The 12,616-nt window shown below is 37.4% G+C and overlaps 1 protein-coding gene across 2 annotated transcripts in view; it reads right to left on the bottom strand.

Moving 5' to 3' along the window:
* Positions 1-12,616, bottom strand: part of DMGDH (dimethylglycine dehydrogenase) — an 81,420-nt gene that overhangs the window by 47,014 nt on the left and 21,790 nt on the right. For both annotated transcript variants that reach the window (XM_064376074.1, XM_012462099.3), the window contains exons 3-5: positions 9,810-9,908; positions 8,156-8,320; positions 5,377-5,581 (exon numbers count right to left, since the gene is read on the bottom strand). In XM_064376074.1, the coding sequence (XP_064232144.1) occupies positions 5,377-5,581; positions 8,156-8,320; positions 9,810-9,908 (469 nt within the window). The remainder of the gene's footprint in view (positions 1-5,376; positions 5,582-8,155; positions 8,321-9,809; positions 9,909-12,616) is intronic.

Raw genomic sequence — 12,616 nt, forward strand, 5'->3', positions numbered from 1 at the left:
AGACTTTATTTTAAAAATCCAAGGCACCTTCACTGTATAAAGGGATTTTAGAATCTAAAATAATAAAAATGCTTATTATTTGGCAAGGATATTTTCCTGACCTATCATTAGATGATTTGGGGGCAGGGAGTTCTATTTGCTTGTGTGTTTCATAATTATTTTGAGTGATCATTGAAATGATTACACGATCCTATTTATTTCTTTAGGGACTGCACGCTAATTTTTTAACCATTTCTGTCTCTGCTGTTTTTCTTAATCTAATAAGGAGTTCTGAAATCTATCCTTATGAGGTTCCAAGCTAGATGCAGACTCATCAATTATGAGTCAGTCTGGGAACCTAGACTATGTACTTGTACATATAAGTTTACTTCCATGTAACTATCTAAACCTTTCCCTTGTATTCTATTGTTTTGTTTGTTGCAATAGCTAAGTTGGTCACACTCGTATAATAAACCCAGAAATGGGTACCCATTTGTAAACCAGAAATCTAACCTGTGGGCATCAGAGCTATTTGTTGGTGTTTTGTTTTGTTTTGTTTTTTTGAGACAGAGTCTCGCTCTGTTGCCCAGGCTGGAGTGCAGTGGCATGATCCTGGCTCACTGCAACCTCCACCTCCCGAGTTCAAGCCATTCTCCTACCTCAGCCTCCCCAGTAGCTAGGATTACAGGTGCACACCACCACGCCCAACTAATTTCTGTATTTTTAGTAGAGACGGGGTTTCACCATGTTGACCAGGCTGATCTCCAACTCCTGACCTCAGGTAATCCACCTGCCTCAGCCTCCCAAAGTGCTGGGATCACAAGTGTGAGTCACCACACCTGACTGTTTTGTTTTGTTTTTGAGATGGGGTCTCACATTGTCTCCCAGGCTGCAATGGAGTGCAGTGGCACGATCATAACTCACTGCAGCCTCGACCTCCTGGGCTCAGGTGATTCTCTCATCTCAGCCTCCTGAGTAGCTGGGACTACAGGCATATACCACAATGCCTGGCTAATTTTGTTTCTTTTATAGAGACAGGGTTTGCCATGTTGCCTAGGCTGGTCTTAAACTCCTGGGCTCAACGAATCTGCCCAACTCAGTCTCCTAAAGAACAGGAGTATTGGCCTTTTAGTAATTTTGAGACTTAATTTATTCTTGCTAGTAGGAAGATGTGGATTACCAATGTCAGGACTGTGTATGAAAATATAGTAAAGCCACATATTCTAGTTATATACAGTAGAACAATTTTTACATATAAAAAAATCAAAATATTTAGCTTAGCAATTCAAACTACTACAATATCCTCAATATATTTGTTTCAATTAAAAACATAAATTGAAGAAAACAAATTCTGTCCTATTTAAACATATTTATGAATTTCTGAGTCCAACTGTTTGCTTATTAATGCACTTCATCATTAAAGTAAAGTGGAAATGTATGCAGAAGTATCATATCACTATATTACTTCAAATTCCACAGCAAGCTCTATGCTGTTTACCCATAGACGTCTATGGGGCTGGTGTCCTTTAGCATTGTCTTCTTCCGTATGTCAATCAAATTAACCTAAATCTAGCTAGAGTTAAACTTCAGCTCCTGCCTGATCACCCATTAAGTTCAAAGGGAAGAGAGACAAATGTGGAAGACTCATTCTAAAATCTACCACTATCACCTGAAAAACAACTGAAAAGTCAAAAAATGACTAGTGGAAATGGCTTTCATTTTTTAAAAATGCAGTGATTAATAAAAATGAGGTTAAAATGCAGGGTGAAGGTTCACAGACAAGTTTACTTCTATTAGATGGTTTGTATGATGACAGTGATGGCTTCATGCTTTGATGCAGAGTATCAGGCAAAATTAAGCAATTCTTTTTGGCTGAACACCAAGCTTCATGTCAGCACAACCCAATCACATTTCTGATTTGCCATCTTAGGGAAATTCTTAAGTAAATTTTACAGAGTTATCTCAGACTTACTGAGTCAATTGGAAATTAGGTAAAGAAAAATGTTCAGCACTATGCGTAGAAAAGCCTGCATCATAATAACTAGCACCTGCCCATGTTCCTGAGCTGCACCTGAGGGAAAGGGTAGTGTGAAACCAATTTGGAAAGCTTCAGTAACTAAAGGCAACTTAGACTGCTGCCCATCAAGAGGTCGGGAGCGTCAGAAACTTCTCCAGTTCTGCTACCTCAAGAATACAGTCATTATATACTTTCTTCTGTAGAAACACCTGTACAATAGTGTTTTTTCAAAGATTTTCTTGCAAATCATCTGGTACAGACAGTACAGCACCTGGAGTAGGTGAGTAGTACAGCACTTGCATTTAAAATGCAGCTTCTGAGTCACTGCCCAGACCACCTGACTTAGAATCCATTTGAAGCTTGGGAAACTTCCCAAGATGATTGTTACACACACAAGCTTGATAACCAAGCTCTTTGGGAAGTCATTTTACTGGCACAGTGGGTGCTGGATTCTGCACCCACTCTGCTAGTAAATTGGAAAAGAAAGGAGTTGAGCAATCTTAAGTCTGGTGCCAAGAAGCTATCATAACCTGATGCTAGTGTCTCACAGACTAGGGCATGGAATATCAAGGAAATAATTGCAATAATCATAATAATTATTATATCTAATTTTTGTAGTGCTTTCTACCTGGTGAGCCCTGCTCTGGGTACTTTACATTATTAGCTTATTTACTACCCATAATAACTTTTCAAGACAGGGACTATTATCCCCATTTTACAAATAAGTAACTTGCCTAAGTCACTCAGTTGGCAATGTGTCCCTGGGCCACAGAGCACCACTGCCATGGACAATGCCGGAAACACATCATTTGACAAATTTTTACTCACAGAATTTTTTTTTTATGGATACCCTGCAGACCCAGCAGCCTTTACATCTTTTTCATTCTGGTTGTATTTCCAAGTCCATATCCTGGTTCCTTTAATCAGATTTCAGTGCTGGTCTCAGGGCCTTGCCTGAATTTGGGAGATACCCTGGTCACACTGAGAAACTGTGGGAAACATTCCACCAGCCACACACTGTCCACTTATTTTATTATAGCATGATGCCTTCTGCAGATGGTTGCTTTTATTCATAAAATTGATCTTTGTTAGCTTCAGTGCTAAAAGGGAGCATATCCAAACTTTTATTCTCAATTACTGAGGCTTACCCTTTGGGGGATCTTCTATCCTTTAAAGAATTTTTGAAAACAGATTTACAGATACTTAAACACACACACAGCCCTCTACACGTCCTGTGGACTACTAATATGTAATCAGTTAGATTTTCTTGGTAACTTTTGCCAATGGAAGAAAAGAGATGGAGGAGAAAAAGAAAAAAAAAAAGATTAGGGAGCAGAGATCTGATGTGAATGAGATAAAGAACTGAGATAGGGTACTTCCCACAAGTTTCAGCAAGGAGCTGCCTGGAGTTACCAGGAAAAGGGAGTGGAAGTAGCTAGGTGAAAAGCACAAGAAAAAAGAAAAACAGAGGCATTACCACTCTATGCAGCACCACACTGTCATAACTTCAGGGACTTGTTTTCTGGGCCAGCATGAGAAAGCTGTTCTCAAGGACCTCCTGCCCCTGCCCTCCTGCACCTCATCACCCCACAAGATTTCACAGCTGCAGAGAAAGCTTCATCTGGTAACCACAGTAATAGGTTTCAGTCAGATCTCTTTAGCGATCATTCTATCTTCCTCTTCAGTGATTCCTTGTTTGATAAAGTATGTGGTTTAGAAAAAAAAATAAATTACAATGACAATTCATTATGTACATGTGTTTATCCATTTTAGGAAAACAATGGATAAATGTACTAAATTAAGGTCTTCTATGTTATTTCTCAGAATGTCAATTAAGAATATATGATTGCCTAAAATACTGCATTGAGAAAAATGGTGGGGCTTTGTCCAAGCCCATCTGAAATGAGTATGGCAATTGATTAGCAATCTGCTACAGGCACTGGATTTGGAAGTCTCAGTATATTACTTTAGTAGTTGCTATCATGATGAAAACAGTCAAATGTTTTTAGGGCCTGAATTCATGAGACTATAGAAAAAGTTGCAAAATAACAAAGAATCCTTGCTACTTGGAAAAAAGTCTGAATTAGTTCATTGCCTTAAGCTTTCTAACAGAATTTAGACCAGAGATGCCCAAGGACATTAAGAAAGGATAGTAGCAGATGGAGACTGAAAGTGAGGCTCAAAAACAAAGCAATGCTGTTTTGTGCCACTGCTCTTATTTTTTAGGCAAGTCATTTTATATTATTGCAAATTTCTAATTATATTAAAGAAAGCATGAGATTTTTATGCTTTTCAAATAGGAGGCATGGGTGAGAGAAATTTGGAAGTAACTACTTTAGACTCTTAAATATTGAAGACATGACTTTTTTCTAGGACCACTAAAAATGCTTTGCTAAAAATAGTATCAATCAAAAGTTACAATACAGAGGAAAGAATCATAAGGGTATGGGTTTCTGGCTTGTCCTCATGGGATATCATTTGATCTGATAAATAATAAAGATTGTTTTGATTTTATAATTTAAGCAAGAACTCAAACCCAGTCACTGTCTTATGCTTATTTTAGGTTTTGTATTTATAGAAAAATATAAACTATTATCACAGTTTAGACTATACAAGCATTTTCACTATAATTTATTTTGCATGTGTGATAGTTGAAAATGACTTGACACACAATCCACCTGTTAGAAAGTGTATTAACTCAAGAATCAGAAGGCCAGATCCCACCCCGGGCTCTGACGTAACGAGCTCTGCCTGCTGCTTGGTCAAGTAACATGAACCTTTTGGACTTTGCCTCTGCAAATGGAAAATGAGTGTGTTGTTGGATTATCCCACATATTCCTTTTGGCTTCACTACTCTGAGGCCAAACAGTATCAGAACAACCAAAAGAGAAGATTATGAAATATGTTTAATAATGTTCTAGAAGGAAAAGGGTTTTAAAAGTTTCTGACTAGAGTTAAAAGTCATCAGAAATCCATGAAAGAGAACACAAGTGATCAAACCTGCCCTAAAAAGCAAATTGGAAACCAAGAGGATGCTTATGAATTTCAACAATAGAATTCGGTTGTTAATATAGAGAAACAGTGAACATAGGAAGGAAAAAGAAGCATCATTTGGAAAAACACAATCTGGAGCTAAATAAAATGCAGAATGTAGAAAATAAGCAACTTTTTATGGATAGCCAAGGACAGAGTGATAGTGCATCCACCAACAGCAAAGTGATGGAGGGAAGGCTTTGTAACTTAGAAACAGACAAAATGTTTAACTTGGGAGCATCACAGTGCTTCATGACAACATCCATAGTATGAAACATTATGGCTAAACATCTTTTTTCTTTGGCACTTGAACAAAACCACAAATTTCAAAAAAACGATATGCTTACCTGCAGCATTCACAATTCTATTTGCTCTCATACACCCCTGTGGGGTTTCAACGTCCCATGTTCCATCTGACCTGGGTTTCAGAGAAGTTACTGGTGCAGGATATTTTAAAAGGGCACCATAGTTCCTAGCTCCAGCAGCCAGGGCCATAGTTAGAGAATAAGGATCAATGTGACCATCTCCAGGATTATACAATCCAGCTAAAACCTGAATCAATCATAGCAGAGTCAATATTCAAACAAATATATACTTATTACTCAGTAAAAATATATCCTGCTAGCAAACATTTAGTAAAACTGGGCTTTAAAAGTGTTTCTTGATCTGGCAAGTGACTGGGTCCCTGAAGACTTCATGAAAAAAAGCCACTATTCAAGTCCTAGACTGCTGAAAAGAAAAAGAAAGAAACTTCTATCTTTTTTTATGCCTTCTTATTTTGGTTTCTGACATTTGAAGCCAAATCTAACTCTAACTGATATATCAATTATAATTTATATTTAATTATTTAATACTGTTAATAAATCCACATGTTAAATAATATATCTGGTGTCAGGAAATTTATGTTTGATTCAATCATTCAACAACTAATTCTTGAATATCTACTTTGTGTTAGGGCTTCAGGCAAGGTACTGCAGGGAAAATGAAGAATGAAACTCAGATGAGATGGGTTGATAGAATGATTAGTGAAGTATAATATAGAAATCTCATCTATTCAACAAAAATCGGCTGAGCACCAAATACAAGCAAGGAGCTTTCGTCAAATGTCTTTTCTGGATCTATTGAAATAATTGTGTGGTTTTGTCCTTATTCTATTAATGTGGTATTGTTATATTGATTAATTTTTAGAAGTTAAACCAACCCTGCATTCCTGGAATACATTCCATTTGGTCATACTGTATAATCTGTTTTAGATGTTGCTGAATTCAGTTTGCTAGTATTTTGTTGAGGATTTTTGTATCTGTGTTCATAAGGGATACCAGTCTTTCTTTTTTTGGAATGCCTTTGTCTGATTTTGTTATCAGGGCAATACTGGCCTCATAGAATGAGTTGAGAGGCATTCACTTTTCTGTTTTGGAAGAGTTTGTGAAAGATTGGTATTAAGTCTTCTCTAAATATCTGGTAAAATTAACCAGTGAAGTCATCCAGGCCTGGGCTTTTCTTTGTGGGAAGTTTTTGATTATGAATTCAATCCTTTCATTTATTATAGGTCTTGTGCAAGGGACTTTTTATTTTAAGGGAATTCACATTTCCAAAAGCTTCCAAATGTCACACTGGTGTTTTATAATGGATACGACCTTGTCATAGCAATCCCACATCTGTTTGGTTTGGTACCCTGTCCCAGATGCAGAGGATACCCTTCACATATATTCTCATTGCTTAGTGAATGCCCTTGAGAAAAATTTATGATAGTGAGGAGTTCCAGCAAAGCATTCAGGACTGACATATAAACAAATATAAGTATACCCTTACTGGTAGTGAAGGTAAAATTTCAATGCAGACAATGCAGTGCAATACCAATCTGCCATTACACTGATGTCACACTACAGACAAGGGAGGGTCAGCAGCCTGTGAAGACTCACAAGCACAAACAACCCTAGCACCCAGGTCAATGATATGAACCCTCAGAGACTGGAACTACTGCAGTGGTCACCAGCAAGGAAATAAGCATGTATAATGCAAGGGAGTCAGAGAGCCTGGGTTCAAATCTCCACTCCAGCTCTTTCTAGTGAATGAACTTGGGCTTACTATGTAAACTGTCTAAGCTACATGTTCTGTTTAACAGTAATATATCCCTCATAACATAGATACAGATATAATTTAATTTTTATCTTTTAAATTTTAGAAATAGGCTCCTACTTTGTTGCCCAGGCTGGAGTGCAGTAGTGTAATCATAGCTCACTGTAACCTTGAACTTCTGGGCTCAATAGATCTTCCTGACTCAGGCTCCCAAGTAGCTAGGACTACAGATGGAGTCCTACTACCCCACACTCAGCTAATTGTGTGTTTGTGTGTGTGGTGTGTGTGTGTGTAGAGACGAGGTCTCACTATGTTGCTCAAGCTGATCTTGAACTCCTGGCCTCAAGCAATTCCCCCACCTTGGCCTTACCACATGCTGGGATTACAGGAGTGAGCCATGGCACCTGGCCTACCTCATAATATTATTGTGAAGATTATATGAAATTATACATGTAAGGACTTAGCATAGTAACTGGTACATAAATGTGTGCTGTAGTGTTAGTCATTTTTATTGTTATTCAAAAAGAATTATTACCCAGCAGGAAAAAACACTAAATTTCATGTCAAGTAGATTCTCTCAGGCAAATGTGGTATAAATCTAGATCCAAGCCTGGCACAGAGTCTGTAAGGGAAGTATAGCTATAAGCTAGGTGATGTTTGTAGCACAATGTACCATGGTATTTCTTAATTTGATTTTTAAAATATTTTAATACCACAGTCTTTCTAGACATTTATCATATCAGGTTATCATTCTCTCTGCAGTTCTCAAACAGAAGGTTTGTGTATGAAAACCCTTACATCTGGGGGACACAATAATGGAAAGGTGTTGAAAATGTTTAATCAGTTGTCAGAGGTGAAAAACTAACAAGATTTATCATTACCTTTTTATATATCATTTCAATTACTCAAATTCCAAAATTAATCATATGATCTTGCCACATTTAAAATATGTGTACAAAGTTTTCTGGTTTTAGTTATTCTTCTTAATAACTTTTTCTAATTTTAACTTAAGTCAACAAATGGTAAAAATGCCCTTCAGATAAATACCTTATTCGTGTTGAGTAAAGGGAACATCTCTTGAATTTTTTCAGGTTCAATGATATACTGTTCTGTTGCATGCCAGCCAGTCCGAGTCATTTGATATCTAAATTCGTCTACCCTTACAGGGGTTGTAGCAAGTCTGATACTACCTGGCTGATGGAATCCTACCACCTGTGACAATAATTCCAATAAAAGCATATAAATAAGTCATTACTTGGTACTCAAACATGGCTCTGCTCCAGTAAAATGAAAATGCAGCTGTACAAAAAGATTTATTATGAGTGAAAGAAGTAACTATTAAAATATTTGCATCTTATTAAAAGAAACTCATTCAGCAACTACTGTCTTTACTAAGTGCCTCTTCCGTGCCAAGCACTATTCTAAGCCTCACAGATGTCAGGGTGAACAAGAAAGGCAAAGACTCTGCCTAAATGGCATTTACATCCCAAAGTTGAAGACAGACAACTAATAGTAAAATTACAGTAGCATGGAATGAGGGTTAACGTTCAGAGTGAAAAAAATCGTATGAAAAAGAGAAAGACGAAAAATTTATGGAGAAATTACGTAGAATCAAAATGTTGCAATGCTTAGATTGTCTGAATTGAATTAAATATTCATTTGACATTTATTAAAGTCCTTCAGTTTGCCAAGCACTCAGTTACAGAGATAAAAGATATAGCCCTTGCCCTGAAGTTACTCATCATCTGTAGGGAAGACCAACAAGTAAATCAACAATTACAATAGAGAGAAATTCAAGTTATAAGAGAGGTGTGCACAAATGCTCTGAGAACCAAGAGATGGGAGCTCCAGCTTTGACCTGCTTAGCAGGTAGAAAAAGTCAAGAAAAGCTTCTCAAAGGGGATGACCCCGGAAAGGTGGTGCTAAAGATGGGGCCGGGGGAATGTTGTTTCAGAGGAAGCAGCAGAAAAACAGAACACAACACAAACAAAAAGTGGTGATTTGAGACAGCTCAGCACATTCCAAAACTATATGTTATTGAGAGTAGCTGAAGCAGATAAGCAGAGGGAAGAGTGGCAAAAGAAACTGTTGGGACAGCAGGCAGAGGTCAGCTGACAAAGGTCATGTTCCTAAGGCCATGCTAATCCTTTGGCTTTGTCCAGTAGACTGTGGGGAGCCATTGGATAGTTTAGGCAAGGGAAGTGGCATGGAAAATGTGAGCAGACCTCAGTCTTAGCCTATGGATACTCTTTTGCCTGCCATTTTATCTTGAGAGTATGAGTAAACACAACAGGGGATAAAAATGAAAGTGAGGGGCTTTTATGAAGTACTGTTCGAAGGCATGTGACAATCTGGCACATACTATTGTCAGATCCTGTGCAATAAGATTGCTGAAAGACTCCGCTTTCTTAGTTTCTAGACATAGTAACTGACTAAAGATACTTTTGAAAGCTGCTTTTTATTCTTTCTTCATTTAAAATATAAAGAATGGTTTATGACACGATTAATATGCTTTGAGAAATTAAGTTGAGCAAATTCTAGAGGTTAAAATTAAGTGAAGCAAACTCTAGAGGTTCTTACCTTAAACTCTCATCATATTTAAGCACTCACACAGTGATACACAACGACGCATCAAAATCCTCTGGAAATCTTACATGTTTCTGAGAGGCCGACCTGACAGTTTCAAGTTAAATGCATTTACCTGCCCAGTTTCTTCTTCCAATTTCTCATAAAGTTTGATACTATCATAATGTATTTTCTTCAAGTTTATTCCAGGATGAAAATAAGTTGTTAAACCTGCCTTAAAAGCAAAGAGGAAAAGAAATATTGAAAAAAATTAACATTCTCAAAATGTTGACAGTTTATCTGTTAAACAATAATTTAATGCTGGAAAGAAACTGAGAAGCACCAGCCAGTCCTTTGGGACGAGAACACCATCAGCACCAGTCTGTGCACACGGGAGCATCAGGCTCATGACAGGTTTTAAGAAGCAATGTGAACTATGTGAGTAAAGTGAGAGCTAGCCAACAAACATATATGATAAGTGTCTGAAAGTTAACATGGATAGGGTTGTATAGAGATTCAAAAATGGGATGATTTAGACAGATGATTTAGGACAACATGTTATTAAGAAGAATATGGGAGAGGCCAGGCACGGTGGCTCACGCCTGTAATCCCAGCACTTTGGAAGGCCGAGGCAGGTAGATTACCTGAGGTCAGGAGTTTGAGACCAGCCTGGCTAACATGGAGAAACCCCGTCTCTTCTAAAAATACAAAAATTTAGCCAGGCATGGTGGTGGGCACCTGTAATTTCAGCTACTTGGGAGGCTGAGGTGGGAGAATCGCTTGAACCTGGGAGGCAGAGGTTGCAGTGAACTGAGATAGCGTCATTGCACTCCAGCCTGGGTGACAGAGTGAGACTCTGTGTCAAAAAAAAAAAAAAAAAGTATGGGGGAATGACATATGATGTGGACTAAAGCCAGCAAAACATACGTGTGTTGCCTTAAGTAGAAGGACCATGGACTAACATAGGATCTTTTTTGACCCAGTCTCCACCCTTCTCTTAAATGGAGCAGCCCTCCTGTCCCTTTCCCAAAATTGCAAAATTTAAGAATTAGAAAATTCCTTACCACTGGAGCCTGATGAATAGGTTAACAGACTTTTGTCAAAGCTTAACCTGTTTGATGTGCACATAGGTGATACACCGCAAATCTTTGTTGAATAAATACTGATTAATTAGTCTCAGAAAAAAAAGTATCTAAATATTAGCTACACTAAAACCCCTTTTCTCAAATCTGGCAGATGCAATGTGGAATCCAGGCAAAGAATTCTAAGCAATTATATGAAGCAGGCTTCTCTCAAGTGTCTGGGCCCTCACTGGGCAGCTAATATATTCTGGAAAGCTCATCAGAACACAATCTATTCACAATAAAATCTACTTAAGAGTATTTATAAGGTACTTGTATGGTAGTGGTGGGCATTGGGTCCTCTTGAACTCAAATACTCCATTAAAGTTTGTCAATCATCCTTTATAACCAAAACCCTGGGGCTTCCATCTAGCACTTGTTCAAGCACCTGGACATACCCATGGCTTTTTTTTTTTTTAAGAAAAATCCTGCCCCAGTTTATAGGTCATCCAGTAGCACAGCTCCATGTGGAAGTAGAGAAGGGATTCCATTACAAGGCAACTGTAAGTCAGGCTCTTCCACTTCATGGTTAAACATGCTCTGCTTCTTCTACCTGTTGGTATCCAGCGTGCATACCAACTTTTCTGGTTCAATAATAGAGAATCCCTGGCCTTCAGGTATCTGCTAGTGACTCCTATTTTATCTCCAATGTATCTCCTATATATAATTATATTGAGAAATCTGATCATCACAAGCACTGGCCTAGGGTACTGATCCCCATTCACCCCTCAAGATCCTCTAAGCTTTATATGTGAGTTAAGCTAGACCACTGGAAAATTATCTATCTACACTACACAATCCTCTTCTTCCTCACTCCAGAAATTTTAAGTTCATTCTCTTTCATTTGAAAAGATCACATTGGTTCATTTTTCAAAAACTCTTACTGAAGACATTTAGCCCAATGTACATTGTGTAGGTAACAAATTCTTTTAGAAATTTGTGGTCAAGGAAAAGTTAGTCTCCCTTACTGCAACTGTATACCTATTTCTACCAAACAATTGACACTACCCTCTTTTCCCTGCTGCTACAATAGTCAGAAGTAAGATATGGACTCAATTTTCTCACTCAGACATAAAATTACTTAATTTTTATACCCTTTCTTTTATATGTTGGCTTTTAAAAATCTGCGTTTAAAATTTGGGGCCACCCAGATTAGTGCTTCCATTTAAATTATTTGAAAGTGACATTGCATGTGGTATCTATTGTTAAGTGCCAGGCCTGAATATAAAGACAGCACAGTGTTTTTCTCTTCTGTGACTTCAACAAGAACATATTAAATGAGAAGTTTGAAAGAAGGCAAAATACATTGTTCTTATCACTCAGGATTTTATAGTCTGATTGAGGTTATGAAACATTGATACACGAAACATTTGAATCAAGGGTAAATGATTGAGTACTAGACATATAGTAACTATGAAACTAAGTAAAGAAGATACCAGAAAGGTCACAGAAGGCATAGGAAAGGGGTTTAGCTATCATTTGGAGAAAGTGATTATAGTTGGTAGAGAAGATAAGGGAGAGAAGATAAAACAGGGATATAATTGTTAAGAATTACTAACTCTTTATTTATGAATTCTTTTTATAACCCTTTATGAATTCTTATAACCCTTTATTTATAAATGCTTAACAAATTAAGCATTTATAAATCTTTGTTGATATAAATAAATAAGTAGAGGAGAAGAAAATGCTCTTCCTTAGACTGACAATTAATAAGTATAAAAGGAATGATAGAGTTAGAAAATTCATCATTGGATGCTAAATAATGGGCAGCATAATGGATGCTAACTAGTGCTTCCCCTATCTCTTTAACAATCCTCCCCAC

The sequence above is a fragment of the Aotus nancymaae genome, unplaced genomic scaffold, assembly GCF_030222135.1.
Source record: "Aotus nancymaae isolate 86718 unplaced genomic scaffold, 86718_ANA_hifiasm-v0.15.2.pri h1tg000014l, whole genome shotgun sequence".
In the NCBI taxonomy this organism is placed as follows: Eukaryota; Metazoa; Chordata; class Mammalia; order Primates; family Aotidae; genus Aotus; species Aotus nancymaae.